Source organism: Phocoena sinus, chromosome 13, assembly GCF_008692025.1.
Source record: "Phocoena sinus isolate mPhoSin1 chromosome 13, mPhoSin1.pri, whole genome shotgun sequence".
Lineage (NCBI taxonomy): Eukaryota > Metazoa > Chordata > Mammalia > Artiodactyla > Phocoenidae > Phocoena > Phocoena sinus.
This window is the reverse complement of record NC_045775.1, coordinates 51,191,066-51,216,872: the sequence shown is the minus strand read 5'-3', so window position 1 is coordinate 51,216,872 and position 25,807 is coordinate 51,191,066. Positions and strand designations below refer to the sequence as shown.

Genomic DNA, 25,807 nt, shown 5'->3' with positions numbered 1-25,807 from the left:
GATGTAGACAACAGTTGATTTGGGGCTGAACCTTGGATGGAGAAACAGACTGGGGGCTGAAGGGGACCTCATCTGTCCCTGGAGACTTGCCTGAGATCCCTTGGGGATCTGTCTGAGCTCAGGCCTCCTGACCCCATCCAGGGCTCTGTGCGCAGGGCAGGGGAATTTAAGTGCTGGTTTGAGTCATTGATTTAAACCAGTTTCCAAAGGCCTGTGTGGAGCCCATCATTTGCGTGCCTTCCTTTCTGGGTGTTCCCCTTGTCAAAACCATTTCTCTACATGGGACACACATCAGAGGGGGACAGGGCTGTAAACCTTGAGGGCTGGCTGACATCATTCAGGAAGCGCAGTATTAAGAGCAGCACTTCTCTTGTCCCCGTTGATTCTCCCCAACTACCCATACTGTCCTTGTAGTTATTCATGGGAAATAAAATAATATAAATCACGCTGCCTGATTCTTCTCGAACAGCTCAGCAAAGTAATCACAGGCTGAAATGCAGGTTTTCTTACCGTGTCTTTGTCAGTAAATCAGATTTTGAGCATTTATCAGCAAAAGTTAGATTTAAACATCATTCCTGTAATGTTTGAAAGAAAGAAGATTTGTTTTGGTAGGGACTCTGCCAATCAGTGAGCTTCCAGCTTGACTCTGCTATCAATTATTGCTGCAATTATTTGTCTAGTTGGATATTTAAAATGTCATCAGAAAGAGATGATTACATATTCCAGAAAGCAAGGCACTGTATAATCAGATGAACTGAATCCAGTTAAATGTAGTGTGGTACCAACCTGTCCTTCAAAGTAGAATTCTTGAGCTACCACCTAAGCAGCAGCCTTCTGCCCGGTTTTTAGGAAGCTGATCTTAACCTTGGGCTGCAGCGGGTTGCTGAGGTCGGGTGATACTCAATTATGGGAAACTTTCCAAGTCTGAAAATGGAATTGCTCCTTCAGATACATGAGAAGTGCAGTTTGGTTATCTCATTCAATTCATCTGCAAATCTATAAATAAGATGTCCCTCTATTCTTCTTGCTTCCTGTGGATTTAAATGCCAAATCCTGATTTGTGGCAAAGTTGTCACATGTCCCTTTTCCCACTCTCTCTGCCTGGTGCCCAGGATCTAAGCAGTGGCAGTAGAAATTACAACTGTTTGGAGGCCAAGAAAAATCTCCATTTCTCGCTTTTCTCCAATTCCGGGTATTCTCGGCCCTGCTCCATCCACCAGCCTTCCCCCCCCCACACACCTCCTCCAGCACACACCCTCCTTCTGTCCGCACCACCAACAGGAAACAAATACAGCTCCAATTTTTTTTTTTTTTTTTTTTTTTATGGAGGAAAAGAAACCACAACCTGAACAAAAACTCCAGCCAAACCGAACTCTCTACAAAGAGCGATCCCAAATGTTCTAAACGTATAGAAATCCCCCCTTTAACAGGTCTGCCCCCCTCTCTGGGCATCAGGAGTGACCCTGAAGAACAGGATGTTAGATCTGAAAGTGATAGCCAAGCCCTCAGCCGGGAAACAGTCCATCCCCGTTCTTTTATTTATTTATTTATTTATTCATTTATTTATTTATTTATTTATTTATTTATTTTGCGGTACGCGGGCTTCTCTCTGCCGTGGCCTCTCCCGTTGCGGAGCATAGGCTCCGGACGCGCAGGCTCAGCGGCCATGGCTCACGGGTCCAGCCGCTCCGCGGCATGTGGGATCTTCCCGGACCGGGGCACGAACCCGTGTCCCCTGCATGGGCAGGTGGACTCTCAACCACCGCGCCACCAGGGAAGCCCCATCCCCATTCTTTTGACACCAAGATTAGAACTGACGGGAGGTTCTGGAGATGTTTTCTGTATCTAAGGTGAATTTCATGAATTTGAGAATTTTCTGTCCCAATTCACTTTCCAGAGAGCATGCTTAGCTCTTATGCTTCCAGAACACCACGACGATCAAAAGACTTTCCCACCATAATATAAAATTTGGGGGTGGGGAATCTGTTAGAAAATTAATCTCATCTGTGGGGCAGGGATGGGGGAGAGGGGGTGGGAGAAGACCTTTTAAAACACAGGAGCCCTGGGTTGTGTGTACGCTGGAGCATGTGGGAGAGAGAAAGGTATAGAGGGTGGAGCACCCAAAAAATGACTTAAAAAAAGAGAAACTCATTGAAATGGAGAAAAAATATTGTCTCTGCTGCAGTTACCTCCTGTCACCTTTGTCCCTCTCCTCCTTCACCGGTTGTGCTCAAGGACATTCACGTCTTGCCTGGGTTTCCCTGCCAGGCCCTGCAGCTTGGGGTGATCCGGGTCAGCTGACCACACTGCCCTACTGGGGGGCAGAAATTTGAGCCTTGAAAGCAGGTTATATGCTTGTGATGGGTGGGGTGTGTGTGTGAAGACCACAAAACAGGAGTGAAGGGCCAAGTTTAGCTCTTAGGAAGCAGACAGGAGGCCCAGGGTTCTGAATGTTTTTGCTTTTCCTGGGATCCCTGCCTCATTTTAGTTTTCAGGGTGTACGTGTTTCTCTCATGTTCTCCAGCGCATCCCAAACAGAGGCAGGGGCTGGGCTTGGGCCTGGAGCTCTGGCTGGGCAGGGACATGCCAGTCGTTTGGCTGGGAAGCCCCAGCCAGCACTCCAGGGTTTTGCACTCTCTTCTCTGGGCCTCCACGGGGCTGTGCCAGGATCTGGTGCAACTTGGGGCATGAGCTGTGGGCTGCTGCAGGCGTTCTCCTGCATTGGAGGCAGGGAGGCAGATGAGGTCATCCAGACAGCCTTCCAAGGCTAGCCTTATTTAGTGGAGCAAAACTATGTGTTCTAAATAGGATTGCTTGAACTGCAGGACTTCACACTGTTCTTTCTCTCGGGGCAGAAAGATAGGGGTGTAGGTGGGGAATGAGAATAGAGAAAAGTGTGGGAGATTACTAAAAAAAAAAAAAAAAAAAAAATTGAGAGAGGGAGAGGAAAGGGACCCAAACTAGGTAATTGGGACCAATACACCAGAAGTCTTAAGGAAATTTGACATCTATTGTAACTCTCCTAACTGTATAATTACACAGCATTTGGAAAGTGAATTATTAACTTGATTGTCCATAACGACCATTGAGTAAATATACAATCACAGGTTGCCAAAATTATACAGTGAACTGATGGGCCTGCAGCCACTTTCAAGGGACTGTAATCATCTCCCGGGTCAAGGCTGACCTGGAGGCTCCTTGGTTAGTGAATCATTTACGGGAGAGACCTCAGCGACTCCAGGAAGGCAAGGTTCCCCTGATCACTGCTGGGTCCTTGGCAGCTCCTTCCAGCCAGGTCATTTAGAATCGCCCTCCAGGAAGAAAAGTTCACTGAACAGCACTTGATTTACGAGTATTGATTAAGGGGCTCTTCTTTGCCCCGAATGGTGCCAGGCGAGGAGAGGTGGATAGCACGCTGTTGCTTCTCGGAAGTCTTGGACTTTAGTTGGGACCAGTGGTGGTGGATACATAGTGATCGCGTGGAGCCCTGGACCCAAACGTAGTGTAAGGCTGGGGACCAGGCGTGGGATAGCCTTCACCGGCCTTGCCTTTGTCTAACCAGGGTGCCCCTCGCCCCCTGAGCCAAGATGCTCCCGCCCTGGGTGCAGGCGGGCACGTAATCTCAGTGGGGCCTCCTCCCGGGGAAGTCCGCAGCCTGCTCCACACTGGAGGAGTGGCCGTGTTAGCCAAGAGCCGCAGGCCATAAATGCAAAGTATGGTTTAACAAAAGCAGCTTTTGAGTGAGAAAGCTGAGTGGAGTTGTCCCAACCTGTCAACTTCAGATTTCTTTCCTCCTCCCCATAAATCAAAAAACGGTTGGTGGAAGGGAGGGACAGAAGCGTTTCATTTTCAGATTTTGTAAGAAAATAAAATCAAATCAAAAGAACCTGTCCCACACTGATACCTTACATGCCAGGTTTGAGCCCGAGGCAAATTCTTGTGGCCATGTAATAAGCCTCTTTAAAATGGTGACAGACCCTTGACTCTGCCTTGAATTACACTGATAGAAGACATTTTATTGCGTTAGAGCCAGGGCAGGAGTACAGGATGGTTCTTGCCTGGTCGGCCTCTTTGAACACACCCGCCCTGCTGTCCACACTCCCACCACCTGACAGGGCTGGGCCATGATGGTGGCGGAGATCTGTGGGCCAGTGACAGAGGGGGCTTTCTACCCAGCAGTGGAAAGTTGAGGCTCTGGAAGCAAAAGGATGTCAGCCTGAGGGGCCTGTTAGGGAGAGGGAATTGCCTCTGTTCCTAGTGGACCTGAGAGACCTTGACACAGGCGGCTCCGGGTCAGTCTCACTGCTGGTGCTGCATGGAAATAGAGTACAGCTGAGGCCTCATTGCCCAGACAGTCTTAGATTCAAAACAGGAAATGATACTGGGGACTCCCCTGTGTGTGTGTGTTGGGGGGGGGGGCAGAGGGCCCTTGATGTCTATGGAGACGGGAAAGGGGACGGTGGCCTCAAGGTCCAAAGAGGCCAGGTTTCCACAAGCTGAGTTCCCAAGTGGACCTGTCCAGTGGGCGAAAGGGATGGTGTGTTCTTGGTTTGAGGAGCTTGGAGGAGGCTGATAACTTTGGGTGTTGCCCCCGTTGTATCAACGGAACTAGTAAGCCCGAGAACGGCCAGCAGCACCCACCCTGCGGCTGGACTGGAGCCCCTCGGATGGCTGCAGGTGATACACATGCGCATCTCCATTTTTATTCAGGAAATTCTTTCCAATTTGGTCAGTGGGATAAATGAAGGATTCGGAATTGGGTAAAAAGCCAGGAAAATATCTCTGAAGCCAAGAAAATAGGCCACCAGTCAGTAGGCTGTGTCTGCCTCGCCTTTGTTCTGTAGGGCTGTCAGAGAGGTTGGGTCTGAGGCCAGGGCTCGGAGGAGGAAGGTGCTGAGGGACTGAGCAGATGGTAGCAGAAGCTGGAGGAGCGTGTGGGCGGGCAGAGGCCTGTTTCTGAAAGAAGGACTCTCTGCCATGGGACGAGGCCTGGCCTCGAAGCCCCAGAACCCTCCTTGATTCAATCTCACCTCAGGCAAGAGGGCAGCCTAGTTTTGTTCCTGAAGAAATGTCAGAGCCTGACCTGCTAGACCATTTTTTTTTTTTTTAAGTTTGTAGAGCTTTGAAGCCTTAAATTAGTTCTCATAATTTCTGAGCAGTTCTGTATTAACCACAGGACATAATAGGTTTTAATTCTGGAGAATGGCCAGTTCTGGTTCTAAGAATCTCTTGGCCAAGATTGTCACAGAACATTAGGCCCATAGAGTGTGCCTTCCCCATTTCCCTGGACACGCACACCCTATTTTATCATCCCAGGAAGGCAAATGATTGCCTGCAAGTGGCTGTAAGACTAGTGCCCGGACACTCTGCCTCACCCCACCCGGAGGTGGGGTGAGTGAGGTGAGTGAGTGGTGACGAGGGGCAAAGGTTGGTCCCCAAGTCAGTGGACAGGACTCTGAGTTCCAGCTCTGCTCTCACTGCCTGCAGCAGGGTGCCTCTGAGATCTTCTGCCACCTGGGGAGGTGAGGATAACACCTTCCCTCATCCCACAGGATTACTGTGGGGTCAGAATGTGAGGAGAAGGCTTTGGGAAGAAGATAAAACCCTCCACAGCGGCCACAACATACTTTCTCAAAAAGGGCCAGGCTTGGAGGCTACCCGTGCTTCTGGGCCCGTTTCCTTTGAAGGTTGCACACATCAGTCCTGGAAGATAAAACCAGAAAACTCTCCAGCTCTCTGGGCCTGCTCACATCTACCAACCATGCCGCTCCCCTCCAGCAGCATCACTGCCCACATCCCACAAACGCCCTCCTCTGCGAGGCCCAGGGACACCTGAAAATAACAGGGGTCTTCTTATAAGTGCCAAGCTTGGTTTTCTTAAACTTATTCTGGTATTTTCTTAGACTGATGAAAATGGAGATAGGGAGGCAATAAATTACGTTTGGTAGTTGACACAGATAAAAAGGCTCGGGGTGGCCTCTTCAGAGGAATTTGGGAGTTGCATGTTCTGCTTGCTTTGATAGAGAAGTCCTTCTCTGCCCTGGCTGGTGTTATCAGAATTAAACGTTTGCTGAGCAAATGGTTAGTCTCACTGGATCCACCTTTACAGCCCAAAGGCCTTCCTCCCCTCAGTTGAAAATGCTCGTTCCCCCAGACATCGAATCCTTAAATCATGGGGAACACACGTGTAGTTTTCAAGGCTTTCCAGGTGCTGGGGCTATGATTTTCCATCCTTTTCTTCCTTTCGCTGTGCGGTGAGTGGGGTCTGCGAATACATTTGCGTGAGACTGGATGATTTGGGCAAAAGAAACACGTTCAGGACTTCACCTTCTTTCATTCCTCACCCCTTCTTGTAACCACAAAGGTACTGCAGTTGAGCCCCACTTTAAGAAAGCCCAATACACACCAAATCTCATCAATGGAAACTGATAAATTAGAGGGTGATTTTTCACATTACAGAAAGATTGTTAACTTTTCAAAAGGTTTCCCCACAGGGTTCCTTTCAATAGTGAGCTCCCCCACTGAATTTAAAGTGTTTGTTTACAGATCATTAACTACTTGACAGAGAGGTTGGGGAGGGGGTGGAGGAAGAAGCACTTAAAAGGTAAAAGTGTTAGAAGCCCTGCCAATTTTCGATGAGCCTGGAAGGGTGATGAAACATCCCTGAAATTACGTCCGTCAGCAAATGTGATTCAGTTTACAGAAATTCAGTTTACACATGGCTTTCCAGGAACCCTTCAGGTTGGCTGAGGCAGGGACCACAGGACGCTGGGGCCTTGCCTCCCTGGTTTGGGGCGGCTGGGAGAGGATTCTGGCTTTTCTTAGAGTCCTGTGCGTGCCCTCATGTGCAGTGGGTACCAGGCTCTGACATGAGGCCAAACTTTGCCACTGGCCTTCGGGCACGGGCAACAGAGACCTTTCCCCTTGACGTTTAGCCTGAGTTTGTGGGAAGTTTCTTCCTGGTTCTCTCTGACCTTCAGTCTCTGTGGCTCAGGACTCACCTAGGTTTCCTGCTTGAAACTTAGACAGGTAAGCTTTGCGCGACTGTGCCCCAGGAGGTTGAAAACCACCACCAGGCCTACTTTCTGAGTCTAAGAATTAGCCTGGGGACCAGACCCAGCCCACAGAGGCCTGTAGGTTTTTTTCTCATCCCTGCAAGTTCATAAGGGGCATAGGCCCATCCTGGCCAGCTTCTAGGATGGCCCATAGTAGGTCTCTTAACTGCGTCCAAGACTCCTGCCCTTGATCTGGTCTCAGGGAGACTCAAGACTGGCCTGGGAGAAAGAACTCCTCCATCTTAATCCAGTCTTCTCTTTTTAAAGATGGGAAAACTTAGGGCCAGAAAGGGGAAGGGATTTACTCAAAGTCATGCTTAGCCGGGAATGGCAGAGTTGGGATTGAAGAACTTAAACTCCTGATTTTTTTCTAGCAGCTCTCTCCAGAGGAATGAGTCCCTAACATCCTGAAGGAAGAAAGGAATCCGGAGAGAGTGGGACCCATGAAGGAATGGATTGGGCAAGGCCTTTTTAAAAGTAGTTCCCCAATTCCCCCAAATAACCTGAAAAATAACCTCAGGTAGAAGCAAGCCTGTGCCCACACATGTACACTCCCTCACACCCCACCACACACAAACAACGTCCTCCAGTGAGGACTCAGAGCGGGAGTAAGGTTACCCCCGCTCTTCCCGTGGCTCTGAAGAGAAGAAAGGGGGGAAATTTGGAGGGAAGGTCAAGGTGATGATTGAAGAGACACAGAGGTATAGGAAAATCTCCACCTTTCTTGCACAGTCATTTGTTGAAGATGTGTCAGCAAGTACAAGCCCATGTGAAACTGGCAGTGCTACATCTGAAATAGATTATTTAAACCGGGGAGGCAGGGTTGCAGGAAGAACATGGCTATCAACACTTGTTTGTCTGACTCAGAGGAATAGAACACAGTGAATTCTGCCTTGGTAGACCACTCACCACTCATCAGGGGGCAAAACAATCAGGGTGGGGGGAAACAAAACAGGACAGATGACCTTTCATAGTTTCACCAGCGTCCACGTGGCTGCATCCATTATTGTAAGAAAATGTGATGTTTGAAAATAAGAAGTTGTGGAAGGTGAATCCTTCACAAAAGCCCTCAGAGGGTTTATTTAGATGACCATATCCTCTGTTATCAACAGGATGGATTGGTGAGTAATATTTTGATTTAAATGTACTACCTATTGGGCCCCATTTGCTCTGGGTACATCTCGAGCTTGCCTTCTCTCGGGGCATCAATACCTGCTTTTTTCTTTTGTCTAGAAAGTCCTTCCTCTTGGCTCTCCAGGTCCAGTTCCTAAGTTCCCTTTTGCCTAAAGCCACTCTCCTCCCTTACAAATGGAAGTTATTTGTCTCTTTTGAATTTCCGTTCAGTTTATCTGTACCTCTCTTATGACACACTTTCTACTTTGGAGCAGAGCGATTCCTTTCCAGGCTTATCTTCTCTACTAGATGGAGGCTCCTGTAGGGAAGTCTGTGTCTGACTTTTCTTTGCGTTGCCCACAGAGGTAGCCCATTGCTTGGGGAAGTATAATCGTTCACTGAGTTCGGGCACTCAGTAAATAGTTGTTGAATGAATGCGTGAAAGAATGAATGAATGGAATTTATCCTGGGTACACACGTCTTGCATAGTGAGGTACACAGTTAAACAAAGGAAAAAAAAAGACTGTCCTAAAACAATTTGTCTTCTTATGAGCTGCCCTTCCAGTCTCCTCAAGAAGTTCCACCATTCTAAGGCGAGAGCTTAAAATGTAATAAAAATGTATCTAATTCATGATCAAATGAAAATACTTAGGGCCCAGAGCCAAAAAATATTATTGGAATGAACTTTTTTCAACACCCTAAATTTAACCAGTTGGAATTCTTTTTTTTTAAGTATCATCCTATTCAACCTTTTGAAATGAAGGATTTGCCTTTTAGTGGGAAATCTGCATTTCAACACAAAGATGGAACACAATGTCTTTGGCTTACTTATTCTTCAGAAAAGCAAGTTCCTTTTTTTTTTTTTGAATTATATGCTTTGCTTATGTTAAAGACACAGATTGCAGAAAATTTTGTTTAGGGCTGACAGATTGGTGGCTTGCATTTTTTGCATTTTTATAGATAAAGGGGCATGAAAGATGTCATCTCTCCTCCTCACTCATAGAGTGGACGCCTAGGGTGAGAACTCTTAAAAGGTGAAATTAGTAATGTGTTGTTAGGTAATCAAGGCTCTGAGGTGATAGGCTTGGTCAAAAAAGAAAAAAAAAAAAGGTTTTCAATGAGTGATTGATGAGATGAAAGTCATTGGTGAAGTCTCTATGAATATAAGGACCATGAACAAGTTTCAGCAAAGAAATTCTATAGTGTGATGTCTGAAGAATTCTTGCTTGCTTTGTGTATACAGAGCATCACAATTCCGTAAAATCTTAGCTAGTGAAAAAGCATAGTGATGGGGAAAACACTCATGTAAATGCTCATTTCTAGAACAAGAGGGAATGTGATTTTGACAATATCAGAAGGTTAATTAAGAAGTCTGTGAGCAGTGGTAAAGCTGGCACATTTTCAGTTCAGATTGACACAACTCAAGACACAGGCATGGCTAATGTTGGTTCTATAATACTCGAAAAAGTCACAGGATCTGAGAGATGGGGGCTGGTATCTGCCTTAAATGGAGGGTCAGGAGCTAGAAGGAGATTTAGTGGATTTGCTTTCCAGTTAGATATAGAAGCCTCTATCCTAGACTAGCTGTACTGTAGTTATTTTTGTGATTTAGATCCAGTAATATTGATAGAACGGGAATTGGTTCGTTCAGGGAACTTTACAAACTTTCGGGATGCATTTTAAGTGTAGTCTGTAAGTTGGCTACTGGCTGAGGGCAGAGAGGGGACTTGAGAATGTTGGAGCTAGAAGGGGCGGTAAGTGTTCTTTATTTTGGCCTGTCACCAATATAGAGATCCCTCCCCATCATAGTGGGTTGTCATCTTCTCTTTTTTTGAAGACGCAAGGTGAGTGGGAGGTCACGCTTCACAGGGTAACCCTTCCTCTTGGGGATGGCTCTACTTCTTTGGTGCCCCGTCTTGCTGGGAAAATAGGGAAGTTATCTAGAAACATATGGTTAAGAAAAGAAATACATAAATGCACATATACGTTTTCGTGAACGGCAAACATCTATACGTGTATCTACTCCTCTAGAGAGGCCTGGGTTTTTAGTTCCTATAAAAGTCAGCACCTGGAGCAGTCATTCAGTGTTTTGGAAATAATGCTTTGTGCTCAGCTGTTTCAGCACATTTGTAGATCAGCGGTATTACTTGTTGATTGGTAGACAGTGATGTGGCTATATGACACACCCAGTGATTAGTTTCAGAAACAAATAACAGGTCAGTAGTAAAGGAATCTTTGAGATGTTCTTGGGGTAACCTAAAACTTGATTTAATGATCTTCAATTCCAGGGACATCCCACCTGGTTTATAGAGCTCTGTGTCAAAAGTTGGTCCCAATGCATATAGAAATCTAAAGTGACCGATGCATAACATTCAATCAAAACCATTCCCAATTTGTGGCAGATTTTTTAATGAGACCTGAAAGATAAGATTCGTTATTTGTTACTCAGCCATAAGGAAACATTGCAACCTAATAATACATAAGGCATTTCTGAGGCCCTAAAGTGGAAATGCTGGGTCTGGAGAGACTTTTATGAAACAGAACAGGTTAAAATGCTTTTCACCAGAGGAGTACAAGGCATTTGAAAAGATTAATTCAGAAGAGGGCAACACATTTGAGAGTCCAGAAAGGGAAACAGGAGTCCAGTGCTTACTGCACCCGTGCAGCGTGCCATAGCTGCATTTGCAAACATTTCCGCATTTATGGAAGCAGTGAGGATACCATCTGCCTGACATAAGCTGGTTTGGATGTTATGCAAAGAGCGTTCCCTGCTTGAGTCTGGGCCTGTTCCGTGTCCTGGTCAGTGAGGGAGGGTGGAACCTTGGATTCCACATGGAGGGATCCTTAGGAATTTCCCAGGCTTGCTCTGGTCCTAAAGGAGGTGAGTCCCAGACAGAAGGGATGAGAGCCTCATAGCCAGTGGATCTCTGGCTGCCAGGAGAACATCAAAGCTTCCAGCTTCCATTCCTCCCCTCATGCTAAGACAGCACTTATGAAACTGGATTGTGCGTACGAATCACCTGGAGTGCTTGCTAAACATAGATTCTTATACTCTACATCCACTTCCCCAATCCCAGTTTTTGATTCAATAATTCTGAGGAAGGGCCTGAGACGTTGCATTTCCAACAAGCTCCCAGGTGATGCTGATGCTGGGCCTGGGTCTACACTTTGAGAACCACTGCCCTGAGAGAACCACCAAGGAAATAAAGAGAGCATAGCTAGACCACCCACTTCCCTGCCAGCCACCGGAGCCCACCTCTCCCTGGGGAGAACGAAAATGCAGGTGGGAGGAGAAGAGGCCCTCAGTCAAGGGCAGCCTGGGAAGGCAGAGCTGCTGGTTGAGGGTGATGCTTAGAAGCATTAATTGTGAGACTCTACTCTGCCTAAACTGTGATGGGATAATTGAAAGCATCATAGCAAGAAGTTAAACCCTAGGGAAGCTATTAACAATTCAGCATTTCCAGTTCCTGTGGGCATGTTGATTCTACTTACCAATGAGAACGTGTTCAGAGATGTGTTTGGCGGGAGAGGCTGCAGAATCAGCTGGGGTCCCCATTGTCTTTGGTTTGACACTCTTCGTGGAGGAAGAGAAATGCAAGTATGAGTCTCTCTCACGAAGACAGTGTCAGTAGCTTGTTAGGCTGATAGGAATGGTTTGTTTCTCTTCAGCTGGCTGATTCTGCAGGGGAAGCAGAAGTAGAGGATGAAAACAGTGGGGGGTGAGGCAAGGTGCAGGAAGTAGATCAGATGTTTTCCAATTTTGAAACCAAGTCAGTTCATTTGGACCTTTTGAAAGGTCCACTCAGCACCTCTGGGCTGGACTCTTTCCCAAGAGAGGTTGTTCCTCCGAATGGGTCAAGAGAAAGAGATCCCTTCTCACTGGTACTTCTTGAGCAGTACAGACCAGGGTGGGAACGACAGAGGGGAGGAGAGAGATGGATATCCCAGAAAAGAGCACTGGACTGGGGAGTCAGGAGACTAATTCTGATCTTCACTTTTGTGGTTAACCATCATTATAGCTGTGAGCCAGTCACTTAATTTCTCAAAGCCTCAGTTTCCCCACCTGTAAAATGAAGGCATTAGACTTGATGATCTCTAAGGTTTTTTACAACTCAAAACCAAACCCCAAACCAAATAATGGGGGCAGATACTCAGACACTCTCCTTGATGAGCCCTCACTTTGCCTTGTGGCCTAGTGCTGTGGGGAACTGGGCCAGGCTGCTACCCCCAGAAACTCAGCTTGCTCTAGGCCAATGGGTTAGTAGATGAGTTTGCCAACAGGAGATGCATGCACGTGGTCAGGCCTGGACCAGGTTAACGGTTCTCCCATTGCTTGCTGGGGGTCTATTTGAGGCACCTCAGGGTCTTCCCAGAGTAAGTGGCAGGGAATATGAAATGAGTCTTTCCCAGTGTGAGGGTCCAAGTACCCTGTTGCTTTTATGCTGGGGTCACAGTACTCAGTTGTATGGGTCTCCTAAGAAACAGACTTCAGTCTTGGCAACAAACAAACTTATTAAATAGCTGAGGCAAGAACAAGTGCAAAAATGGATTCTCAGATTTCTCGTTGAAAAACACTATGACTAAATCTGTAGTTAATTTTACCCTTGCCTCTCAATTCATAGAACATAAGCAGTTAGATGAAGACATGCTTGCTTTTTAAGTCTAGTCTTCCTGCTTTTGCTGGTTCATTTTGTGGTATTTGTTTTGTTTGGGGTCAGGGAGGAGGACATGCCTCTGTAGATGGTCTCGGGCTAGGCGGAGCCTTCGTGGCTGCCTCCCTGGGCAGGCCCAGTAACAACAGATTTATGCCTCTGTGTAAGAGCTTCCACGAGCAACACGCCATTGTTACCCACCAGGCTCCTCATGAAAGGAAACCTTGTGCTGACTGCCCTGGCTGTTCTTGGCAGCATGATCTATAGAAGGAGAACAGGATGTATTTTACACTTGAGACCTGCTATCCTAGAGTATAACAACAACTCTTCTAAGTGCTCTTAATATTAAGCTAATGGAAAACATACTCTGTTTACTCACCATCAAAGTCTGTTTTTCTTCTCTCCCGCCTCCCCCAATCATCACAAACTCCAAGCCTCTAGGACACACGGAGTGTCCCTGCTCCATCTCTCCTCCACTCTGTCTCAAGGTTGACCTCTCCATGCTTGGTTAGCTCAAGGTGGACTTGGAAAAGCTAGGAACTCACCACATAAACCATACAATCCCCAGGTTGCACAAACCAAATATTTCCTTTCTCACAAAAATCTCACGGCTAGAACGGCTTGATTTACGGCTAGATTTATGTTTATCAGTGTGAGAAGTCATTTTTCCTCACCAGAGTGCAACCCAGTGCAGTAGAATAGAGAAGGTGGGCCACGTTTTTCAGGGTGTTGCTATTTTTGGAATGCTGCTTCGCTCCTTGTCATTGAACGGTAGGATTCCTTACCCTTAATGTGAGGACTTGGCCAAAGTTATCTTAACCCCAGAAGTCTAATCTTTATTGCCCACTGCTTTGTGCTGTAAGAAGCCATGTCTACATGGGGTACTCCATGGATAGAATTCCAGGTCCTGAGATGCCCAAGGTTTCCCTATCATTGAAGGTGCTGTCATAAAGACAGAATGGGAAGAGTGGGACAGGAAAGGCAGAGTGGGACTCTGTTCTAGAAGAAAAGATTCACAAATCTACTCATTTCCTGTTACCGTATTGTTTTTTGCTTGAGCTTGTCTATAAGTAAAGTAAATGTATGCATGTAAACCAGCCTTGCAGATAAATCCCCCCATTTTACCAGGCTGCCAGTCATATTACCGATTTTCCCCTTGCTATTTACACATCTCTTATTATCAGACAATAACAAACAAACAAATGAACCAAAGAACCCCCCCCCCCCCCCCCCCCCCCCCCGGCTGCCCCATACCTAAAACAAACTCCCTTCCCTTTTGTCAAAAAAGACCAAAATTAAAAACAAAGCAGAACTGTGGGAAAGGACTCACCACTGTTCTTTTGACACAGGCCCGGGCCTGTTAACTATCTGCAAGGCTGTTGTAATGATGTTAACCTATTTTAATGGAATTGAAATGTGGTATCCTGTGGTTTAAGATGCACATTGTTTATAGCTTTAGTGCTTGATTTTGGGTTTCTTTCACAGATAAGCTTCTGCACTGGAGGGGGCTCTCCTCCCCTCGTTCTACACACGGAGCTCTAATCCCCACGCCTGGGATGAGTGCAGAATATGCCCCGCAGGGTATTTGTAAGTTGAGCATTATTTCTTCTACAAACGTCCATGTGTGTAGAGATGAGAGTTTCTGGAAATTACCCTTACTTTTTAAGTACTGAAAGGAGTTATTTCCAAAATACATTGGCATCTGCATATGTATATTCCATTACTCACTTGGCACCCAGCTCCCCCAATCCATTCAGCCCTAAGTGGCTTTTTTCCCTCCCCTTTTTGTCTCTCTCCTTACTGAAGGCATGGGGCTGAAAGCAGCTCATCCCTGCGGGTCTCCTCCCCAGGGTCTTGTGTGGCTCCATGGCTGGTGACTGCATACATCTGTGTGTTCAGGGCCCATTGTATTGCTGGACATTTACTCCCATGGCCTCATTTAGGACTTTGGATTTACTCCATGGCATATGTCTTTAGCAGAGGCCAGAACCGAAAGGAGTCAGTTCACAGTTACTCTAGAGTTATCCTCATGCGTGTTATATATGCATTTACGTGTGTATTTAAACATGGTATATTTTTATATATGCATCGTACATTATATATGTGCAGATATATATGATTTCTATTTGTTTTTCTCCTAGATTTAGAGAAAAATGCATAGCATTGTTGCTAAAATTCAAAGATGCCACACACACCCCTCCCGCCATCACTACGACTACCACCATCCAGTTACTTAAGCCAACTTTCATAGTGGGGACCTTATGAAATTTAGATTCGTATGTTTATAAAAATGTTTTTGGGAAAAAAATGTTTTTGAAAGATGTTGTTTTAGAAGGTAATACAGTTTGCTTCTCTCTGTAGGAATAAATGGTATGAGTCATGCATGGCTAAAAAGTCAGATGCGGGGGGGAGGAGGAGGGGGCCGGGGGATTGATTCCACCACAAACACAAAAAAGCAGGTTCAAGAAGAAAAGAAGTGTGGCATCTAATTTGTATTTAAGGAAAATATTTTTAAAGTAAATGAAAAAAATAACCTTTTGTGGAAAGAAAAGAAGAAAGGGAATGATGTGTCGTGGAGAGGGAATAACAGAGAGCAAAATGCAGGAGTTGGGGCCTTAAAGGTGACTTGTTTTCAGATGGGAGGTCAACTAGACCCAACCTTCTTGTGAATGGTGTCTGCAGGGCAGGGCCTGTGCCCTGAGATCAGACTGGAAGCTAGTTGTTTATTTTTATTAACTCCTAGGTCTAGGTAACAAAGAGTTATTGTATGAATTTCACAAGCCCTCAGGTCCTGACTGCTGGGTGGTGCAGGGGTTAAAAGCACCTCCCTGCCATGCACCCGCCCCCCCCCACCCCCCCCCCCCCCACCCGCCCCAGGCACCCACAAGCCTAGCTGGGCAGAAGCCTGGGTTAGGTCACTGATTGTACAGAGTTTAGGGGTTTGGACTCATGGTTTCAAGTCCCTACATGCTGACTGGGTGGGCAGAACTCGCCTCGTTTTGCTGGGGGTGCCTGGGGCCCTTACTTGGCTGTGGGAACAGAGCCACCCTTGGAGGGAAGGGGTAGGAAGGGAGTGAGTTCTCTCTCTTCCTCTGGATCCTCCTGAGGGCAGGGAGTTTGATCTAGGGGGTGGGAAACCAGTAGCCTGACAAGGAGCCCCTGTCTTCTCCCTGCTTCCGGCAATGGGAGGGAGCCTAGTTTGCTGGTGCCCATGCCGGCAGGACCAGTTTAGGAGTGACCAGAACAAGGTATGTGGAAATGGGTTGTAGGGATCCAGAAAGTTCTGAAGCAAAACTGACCCGCACCCCACTCAGCTGCCTTAACCAGTGCCCTTGGCTTTCAGAGCACTTAGCACTGAACTTGTAGCCTCCCTGCTGGGTGGACCATGGGCAAGGGCCTTAAAAATCACCCCCTCTTGCTTTCTTCTAACCAGGGCCTCCCCTTGGCCTGGGAAAGCCCGGATTCTGGATTCCAGTCTTTCCTCCAGAAGCCCTTGTGGGTGTGTAACGTGTGGTTAGTCATCATTCGTGGTAACTAATCAAGCCTGGTAATAATGAAAACTCACATTCATGTTGGACCTGATAGATTACAGAGAGCTTTTATATATGTTTGTCATTTGAGCCTCACAATTCTTTAAGGAACTGTTTTTCACGCTCATTTTCCACATAGGAAACCTAAGACTCGGAGAAATTAAATGACTGTCCCAGAGCTACCAGCTAGTAAATAGTAGAGCCAGGGGTCCCTCATAAGACATCACTCTTCTAAATCATGACTCTTGAGCCTTGGTGACAAACTAGGAATGGGGTTATTCCTTTCCATACAATAAAATGAAATAAAGTAAAAGCTGTAGGTGAGCTAATAGCTGATTTTAACCGTTTTGATGCCTCAAGTTCCCATGCTTGGGGCCAGGTCTCCGTTTATTGCTCTAAATCAAAACAATCCCAGTGAATGTCCAATGAGGCTCTCAAGTTGAGAAGTTGATTTCCATCAGAGTAAATGAAGAATATTATTATATTTTACACGTCAATAAATCAATGTAGTCCTAATTTTGCCACACAGGAAATCAATTCTGGTCTTTCTAAACCATCAAAGATGTTATGAACAAAGTAATTTCACAAATTACGGCAAGTAACACATTTATTGATGACCGCAGTTTCGGAATTTAGAATCCGTGAGCCCTGTGATATAATATGGTGCACGGGCGTGAGCTGAGTGAAATACAGATTATATGGTGAAACTGTAATGCATCATTTGCTATTAGTGGACTGGTAATAATTACCAGTTTCAAAGCAGCTCTTTCCATGTAATCTTTAGTCTCAATCGTAACAGCCCTTCTCATTGACATTATGATTACACTAGCTGCCCTCATGATCTAGAATATCTAGTTGATGGGAATACTAAAATGCGGTAGTGAAAACTGTATGTTGTATGCTCATTATAAGATAAAATGCCATTTTCTCTAACCTGATGTGTGAGAGAGAGGGGAGGGTAACAGCACAGTGTTAACATATTGTAGCATGATCACATAGCTTTGAAAACAAAATTTTAGGAAGCTCAGTGCAGCAAAATAAAATGGACTTTTCTCATTTAAGCCTTTTTAAAAGGATCCAGATGAGACCCTTGATGTAGTGCTATACAGATTTCGGCATTTACCAATGACTGCATTCATGGTGCATGCAAAACCAGCATCGCTAATTATGGGTCCAGTCCTGGGTTTCAATAGAATATTATAAGGTAAAATATGATTTAAAGGCATTTGTAGTGATGAAAGTGTTAACGACTTGCTTCAGCTGACAAATCTCCTTTTTACTTACCCAATTCAGATTGTCAGGCTAAATGTATGATAATAACACAGAGTCCTAGAGAGGCAAAGGAGAAAGCCACAGAGGGTCACGGTAGTTGGAACTAGATAGTTTTTTTCCTGCCTATTTAGGACCCAAGTCATTGTTCAACAACAACAAAAAATTTATGAAAATACGCTCAATGATGCTTTTTATTTCCCTTTGAAGAGAGAAGGCAAACAAAAATAGGCAGATAATGTGATACTAATGTCAGCGGTTTTCTTTCAAAATCTTTCTGCCTTTTTTTTTCCCCCTCCACATTAGCAAATGTTTGAAACCTAATTTTGGTATCTTATCATCTAATCTTGTTAAAGAGATTTACCCAGGAGTGGGATATATTGAGTGAGATTATAAATGCATTGTAAAGTAAATTACAAGGTCAGGGCAGGGAGTCCATTATTCAGACAAGTGCTTGAGTGAGGCTGGCTTGTTTTGGAATATGAGTGTTTGGGGCTCCTGAGAAGATGCTGCCAGCTTTTCTGACTTGCTAAATGGAAGAATCATAATTGATTAATTCCTCAGTCCCACTCTTTAACTCCATGGTGAATTTTTTCCTTTTTCAAGAGTTACTGACTAATACTATCTGTGGCCTTAAGGAACGCCTCTTAAAAAGGGGAACTAAAGTGTATTTCTCATTTGTGCTTTATACAGTGTCTTTTTTGGAATTCCTGGGAAGTTACTGGTTTTTCTCATCCTAGTCCTTTGGCCACCAGCATCTGAGCCCTTTTTAATGCTGAGTTGACTGGTAAACTGTTAGTTACTCCCTTGTTATATGTGTTTTTTAGTTTAGCTATCACCGAAAAGGAATGATTGGGAAGTCAAGCTGGCCCCTCTTTGCCACAGCGGCATTTCCCACTCTCGGGTTCTTTTCAGCTAGAGAGAATAATGTGACTTAAGCAGGGCCCCTCTCCAGACGGCTTGGCTACTGGCCAAAGAGTTGACTAGCTGAACTGTATCTTTCTGTTTCTTTCTCAACTGGAGCTGAGGCTCAGCTGAGGGCGCAGGATGTTGTATAATTTGGTTCACGTTGTTAGCCTCTCAAAATAATGAGGAGGAGGCTAGTGTAGCATTTCTCAGCCTGCTGCCCTTCAGGGTGCTGGCTGCTTTAACTGTTCTTAAGCTAGGATGCTATGTCTGCTTAAGTTGGCACTAGACACTCCACCTAACTTCTCTAGACTCCCATTTGTTTGACTGGGGTGGACAACTCCTAAAGATTTGATATGGCCTGTTGGTTAAATCTGAATTAAATTTCTCTATTGAGATTTTTTGTAACAGCCGTTGAGATAAAAATGGGAATCCCCGTGGGGTGTTGTGGAACCAGAACTGGGACTAACTGACCCTCACACAGGCTGGGGTTGTGAGGATGTCGCTAGTCTCTCTTCCACGTAATTATTTCATGAGTACCTTCTCATTTTTAACAATATCAACAATTAGTGTGTTTCAGGCTAAGATTAAAAGCATCTCTAGGGCCATAGAGAATTGTAATGAGTTGACCTTCTCTTTTTTCATATCTCCATTAAATGATTGCCTGTTTAGAAAGTTCACCTGCCACCCAGGGGGATTTAGGAAAGCAGGAAAGTTTCCCTTAGGCCAGCCTGTCCAAATCCCTCACTTAACGGACAAGGAAAACAGAGGTACAGAGATGAAATGGCTTGCCCCAAAACACAGCTGGTGAAAGACTGGAAAGTTCAGAAGATGTTTGCTGAATTTCTCTAGAATGTAGGGATCCTCATCCTCAAGCTTGAATCGATCTAGATCTTTCTACTTTGAAGACTGGATTTAAAATTCTTAGAACTGAGTCAAATGGCAGGAAGACTGATTTGACAAATTTTTATTGGGCACCAACCTCCAGATGTGCCAGCACCATCTAGGCACAGGGGATAAGGTCAGTGAGGGCTTAGGCCGTGGGGTTGAGGGCTGGGGGCAGGGAAGGCTGGAGGTGGAACATAAATAAGCAATTGCTGATGCCCTCCTTGGTGATTAAACATTGATGTTGGTGTTGTATTATTTTGCAGGTAAAGATGAGCCCAGCAGCTACACATGTACAACTTGCAAACAGCCATTCACCAGTGCATGGTTTCTCTTGCAACACGCACAGAACACTCATGGATTAAGAATCTACTTAGAAAGCGAACACGGAAGTCCCCTGACCCCGCGGGTTGGTATCCCTTCAGGACTAGGTGCAGAATGTCCTTCCCAGCCACCTCTCCATGGGATTCATATTGCAGACAATAACCCCTTTAACCTGCTAAGAATACCAGGATCAGTATCCAGAGAGGCTTCCGGCCTGGCAGAAGGGCGCTTTCCACCCACTCCCCCCCTGTTTAGTCCACCACCAAGACATCACTTGGACCCCCACCGCATAGAGCGCCTGGGGGCGGAAGAGATGGCCCTGGCCACCCATCACCCGAGTGCCTTTGACAGGGTGCTGCGGTTGAATCCAATGGCTATGGAGCCTCCCGCCATGGATTTCTCTAGGAGACTTAGAGAGCTGGCAGGGAACACGTCTAGCCCACCGCTGTCCCCAGGCCGGCCCAGCCCTATGCAAAGGTTACTGCAACCATTCCAGCCAGGTAGCAAGCCGCCCTTCCTGGCGACGCCCCCACTCCCTCCTCTGCAATCCGCCCCTCCTCCCTCCCAGCCCCCGGTCAAGTCCAAGTCATGCGAGTTCTGCGGCAAGACGTTCAAATTTCAGAGCAACCTGGTGGTGCATCGGCGCAGCCACACGGGCGAGAAGCCCTACAAGTGCAACCTGTGCGACCACGCGTGCACACAGGCCAGCAAGCTGAAGCGCCACATGAAGACGCACATGCACAAGTCGTCCCCCATGACGGTCAAGTCCGACGACGGCCTCTCCACCGCCAGCTCCCCGGAACCCGGCACCAGCGACCTGGTGGGCAGCGCCAGCAGCGCGCTCAAGTCCGTGGTGGCCAAGTTCAAGAGCGAGAACGACCCCAACTTGATCCCGGAGAATGGGGACGAGGAGGAAGAGGAGGACGACGAGGAAGAGGAAGAAGAGGAGGAAGAGGAGGAGGAGGAGCTGACGGAGAGCGAGAGGGTGGACTACGGCTTCGGGCTGAGCCTGGAGGCGGCGCGCCACCACGAGAACAGCTCGCGGGGCGCGGTGGTGGGCGTGGGCGACGAGGGCCGTGCCCTGCCCGACGTCATGCAGGGCATGGTGCTCAGCTCCATGCAGCACTTCAGCGAGGCCTTCCACCAGGTCCTGGGCGAGAAGCATAAGCGCGGCCACCTGGCCGAGGCCGAGGGCCACAGGGACACATGCGACGAAGACTCGGTGGCCGGCGAGTCGGACCGCATAGACGATGGCACTGTTAACGGCCGCGGCTGCTCCCCGGGCGAGTCGGCCTCGGGGGGCCTGTCCAAAAAGCTGCTGCTGGGCAGCCCCAGCTCGCTGAGCCCCTTCTCCAAGCGCATCAAGCTCGAGAAGGAGTTCGACCTGCCCCCGGCCGCGATGCCCAACACGGAGAATGTGTACTCGCAGTGGCTCGCCGGCTACGCGGCCTCCAGGCAGCTCAAAGATCCCTTCCTTAGCTTCGGAGACTCCAGACAATCGCCTTTCGCCTCCTCGTCGGAGCACTCCTCGGAGAACGGAAGCTTGCGCTTCTCCACGCCCCCCGGGGAGCTGGACGGAGGGATCTCGGGGCGCAGCGGCACGGGAAGTGGAGGGAGCACGCCCCATATTAGTGGTCCGGGCCCGGGCAGGCCCAGCTCAAAAGAGGGCAGACGCAGCGACACTTGTGAGTACTGTGGGAAAGTCTTCAAGAACTGTAGCAATCTCACTGTCCACAGGAGAAGCCACACGGGCGAAAGGCCTTATAAATGCGAGCTGTGCAACTATGCCTGTGCCCAGAGTAGCAAGCTCACCAGGCACATGAAAACGCATGGCCAGGTGGGGAAGGACGTTTACAAATGTGAAATTTGTAAGATGCCTTTTAGCGTGTACAGTACCCTGGAGAAACACATGAAAAAATGGCACAGTGATCGAGTGTTGAATAATGATATAAAAACTGAATAGAGGTATATTAATACCCCTCCCTCACTCCCACCTGCCACCTCCTTTTTTCATCACCCTCCCCTTTCCCCATCGCCCTCCAGCCCCACACCCTGTAGGATTTTTTTCTAGTCCCATGTGATTTAAACATACAAACAAACAAACAGAAGTAACGGAAGCTAAGAATATGAGAGTGCTTGTCACCAGCACACCTGTTTTGTTTTGTTTTTTTTTTCTTTTTCTTTTTCTTTTTTTCCTTTATGTTCTCACCGTTTGAATGCATGATCTGTATGGGGCAATACTATTGCATTTTACGCAAACTTTGAGCCTTTCTCTTGTGCAATAATTTACATGTTGTGTATGTTTTTTTTTTTTTTTTAAACTTAGACAGCATGTATGGTATGTTATGGCTATTTTAAATTGTCCCCGATTCGTTGCTGAGAAAACATGTTGCTGTTTCCAGTTCCGTTCTGAGAGAAAAAGAGAGAGAGAGAGAAAAAGACCATGCTGCATACATTCTGTAATACATATCATGTACAGTTTTCTTTTATAACATGAGGAGGGAAAACAGTCTTTGGATTAACCCTCTATAGACAGAATAGATGGCACTGAAAGCAAATCTCTACAAGCTAAATGTCTGTCTCTAAAGGGTTAAATATATCAATTGGAGATGAAGGAAAGGCCTTGAATTGACAAATTAACAGAAAAATAAAACAAGTTTATTCTATCATTTGGTTTTAAAATATGAGTGCCTTGGATCTATTAAAACCACATTGATGGTTCTTTCTACTTGTTATAAACTTGTAGCTTAATTCAGCATTGGGTGAGGTAATAAACCTTAGGACCTAGAGTATAATGCTATATTGTATTTCTCACAACAATGGCTACCTAAAAATATGACCCATTATGTCCTAGTTAATCATCATTTTTCCCTTTCGTTTAATCTTGTAAGCAAAACTGATTATACCAGTATAAAAGCTATTTTGCTCCTGATGAGAGCTTAAAAGAAAGGGGCTCTTTTGCCCAAAGTTTTATTTTTTTTAAATGATGATTAAATTGAATGTGCAACGTGCAAAAGCTCTGGAACACGATTAAATACATTAGTAAGGGATTCATTTTATGAAGATAACTTGTTTTAAATAATGTCTTTTGAAAAAAAATTCTGGCACCAGAAGAAATAGATCCAGATCTACTTGGTTGTCAAATGGACAATCAAACGATAAACTTTAAGACCTCGAATAGCATGTTAAAAAGAAGAGACTGACAATAAGGTTTGACAGAGGGTAACAGAGGAAAAAAATATGTGATTTATTAGCACAATGTGGTACTATTTGCCATTTTAAACTAGAACAGGTGTATAAGCTAATATTGATACAATGATGATTAACTATGAATTCTTAAGACTTGCGTTTAAATGTGACATTCTTAAAAAAGAAGAGAAAGAATTTTAAGAGTAGCAGTATATATGTCTGTGCTCCCTAAAATTTGTACTTCATTTCTTTTCCATACACTGTGTGCTATTTGTGTTAACATGAAAGAGGATTCATTGTTTTTATTTTATTTTTTTAATTTTTTCTTTTTTATTAAGCTAGCATCTGCCCCAGTTGGTGTTCAAATAGCACTTGACTCTGCCTGTAATATCTGTATCTTTTCTCTAATCAGAGATACAGAGGTTGAGTATAAAATAAACCTGCTCAGATAGGACAATTAAGTGCACTGTACAATTTTCCCAGTTTACAGGTCTATACTTAAGGGAAAAGTTGCAAGAATGCTGAAAAAAATAATTTGAACACAATCTCATTGATGAGCATTTAAAAAAAAAAAAAACTAAAAAAAAAACTTTGCCCGCCATTTACTTGACTAATGAGCTTACTTACTCGGACTCAACATTGCAAGCGCTGTGAATGGAAAACAGAATACACTTAACATAGAAATGAATGATTGCTTTCGCTTCTACAGTGCAAGGATTTTTTTGTACAAAACTTTTTTAAATATAAATGTTAAGAAAAAAAGAATTTTTTAAAAAAACACTTCATTATGTTTAGGGGGGAACTGCATTTTAGGGTTCCATTGTCTTGGTGGTGTTACAAGACTTGTTATCCATTTAAAAATGGTAGTGGAAATTCTATGCCTTGGATACACACCGCTCTTCAGGTTGTAAAAAAAAAAAACATACATTGGGGAAAGGTTTAAGATTATATAGTACTTAAATATAGGAAAATGCACACTCATGTTGATTCCTATGCTAAAACACATTTATGGTCTTTTTTCTGTATTTCTAGAATGGTATTTGAATTAAATGTTCATCTAGTGTTAGGCACTATAGTATTTATATTGAAGCTTGTATTTTTAACTGTTGCTTGTTCTCTTAAAAGGTATCAATGTACCTTTTTTGGTAGTGGAAAAAAAAAAAGACAGGCTGCCACAGTATATTTTTTTAATTTGGCAGGATAATATAGTGCAAATTATTTGTATGCTTCAAAAAAAAAAAAAAGAGAAAAAAGTGTGACATTGTACAGATGAGAAGCCATATAATGGCGGTTTGGGGGAGCCTGCTAGAATGTCACACGGATGGCTGTCATAGGGGTTGTACATATCCTTTTTTGTTCCTTTTTCCTGCTGCCATGCTGTATGCAGTACTGCAAGCTAATAACGTTGGTTTGTTATGTAGTGTGCTTTTTGTCCCTTTCCTTCTATCACCCTACATTCCAGCATCTTACCTTCATATGCAGTAAAAGAAAGAAAGAAAAAAAAAAAGGAAAAAAAAAAAAAACCAATGTTTTGCAGTTTTTTTCATTGCCAAAAACTAAATGGTGCTTTATATTTAGATTGGAAAGAATTTCATATGCAAAGCATATTAAAGAGAAAGCCCGCTTTAGTCAATACTTTTTTGTAAATGGCAATGCAGAATATTTTGTTATTGGCCTTTTCTATTCCTGTAATGAAAGCTGTTTGTCGTAACTTGAAATTTTATCTTTTACTATGGGAGTCACTATTTATTATTGCTTATGTGCCCTGTTCAAAACAGAGGCACTTAATTTGATCTTTTATTTTTCTTTGTTTTTATTTTTTTTTTTATTTGGATGACCAAAGGTCATTACAACCTGGCTTTTTATTGTATTTGTTTCTGGTCTTTGTTAAGTTCTATTGGAAAAACCACTGTCTGTGTTTTTTTGGCAGTTGTCTGCATTAACCTGTTCATACACCCATTTTGTCCCTTTATTGAAAAAAATAAAAAAATTAAAGTACACAATGTAAGCTTCTTGTGTCCTCATTTGACACACTCTGTAAATTACTTTCAAGAAAATAACAGGTTTTAAGAGAAGGCCAGTCAGTCTTTTTCAAGATTATTTCTATGGGCATTTTGATGCGTGTATTATACCCTAAAGGAACATAAAATACTTACTATATTAAAATAGACATATCTCAAGCCATGGAAATAGTTTAGACTTTATAATTCTAGAATAATTTTCGAGAAATGGAAAGTGTTTTCAGTATGATGTTAAAAACTTCCCCTCCATCTCTTAGCAGTAATCCATTCAGATATAAATGAAAAACTTCCTGATAATAGCATCTTAAACCTTTATTCCCTTTGGATTTTTTTGTGTTCTTGTTGTCTAAAAGTTCTTTTCTATTCTCCCATCATGCCCTATCTTAGAACATAATGTAAAAAAGTTTTTTTTTTTTTTAATCAGCTCTTTTGTTTCCACATAAGAGTCTTTCCTCATACCAAAAATAACCCCACCCCTCAAATCTAAAAATCCAGAAACAAAAGCATCAGGTAAAAGAGAGAGGGGGGAAAAAAAAGAAAGCAAGTAAGCAAGCAAGCAGTTACTAGGAGTTTAGCCAGCTTTGGCCAAACCTGTGGAATCAGCCACTAATTTCCTGAGATATATGGTTGCTTTGTGATTCTGAGATCCTAGGGACCCTAGTTGGGACAGATGTTGTAGCTGTTTTTATAGGGTCTTCCTGGTTGATAGCAAATGAGGGTGGGAATACCCTTCAATTATCTTTTGGCCAACCAACAGATTTATAAAATGAAGCAACGTCTTTGAAAAGCAAGTTAGGTCTGTTTTAAAAACCCCTACTTAGAAATCTGTGTTGTCAGTTTTACAAATACTGCATGTTGCAGCA

The 25,807-nt window shown here is 44.8% G+C and overlaps 1 protein-coding gene across 8 annotated transcripts in view; it reads left to right on the top strand.

Annotated features, from left to right (window-relative positions):
- The window catches only part of BCL11A (BAF chromatin remodeling complex subunit BCL11A), a 100,423-nt gene that overhangs the window by 68,796 nt on the left and 5,820 nt on the right, over nucleotides 1–25,807 (top strand). For 2 of the 8 annotated variants that reach the window (XM_032653517.1, XM_032653522.1), the window contains 2 exons: nucleotides 14,306–14,407; nucleotides 19,677–22,093. In XM_032653517.1, the coding sequence (XP_032509408.1) occupies nucleotides 14,306–14,407; nucleotides 19,677–21,697 (2,123 nt within the window). In that variant the 3' untranslated portion in view covers nucleotides 21,698–22,093. Of the gene's footprint in view, nucleotides 1–14,305; nucleotides 14,408–19,676; nucleotides 24,924–25,807 lie in introns of those variants that run through there. The other 6 variants (XM_032653523.1, XM_032653524.1, XM_032653519.1 and 3 more) reach the window with 6 other exon arrangements.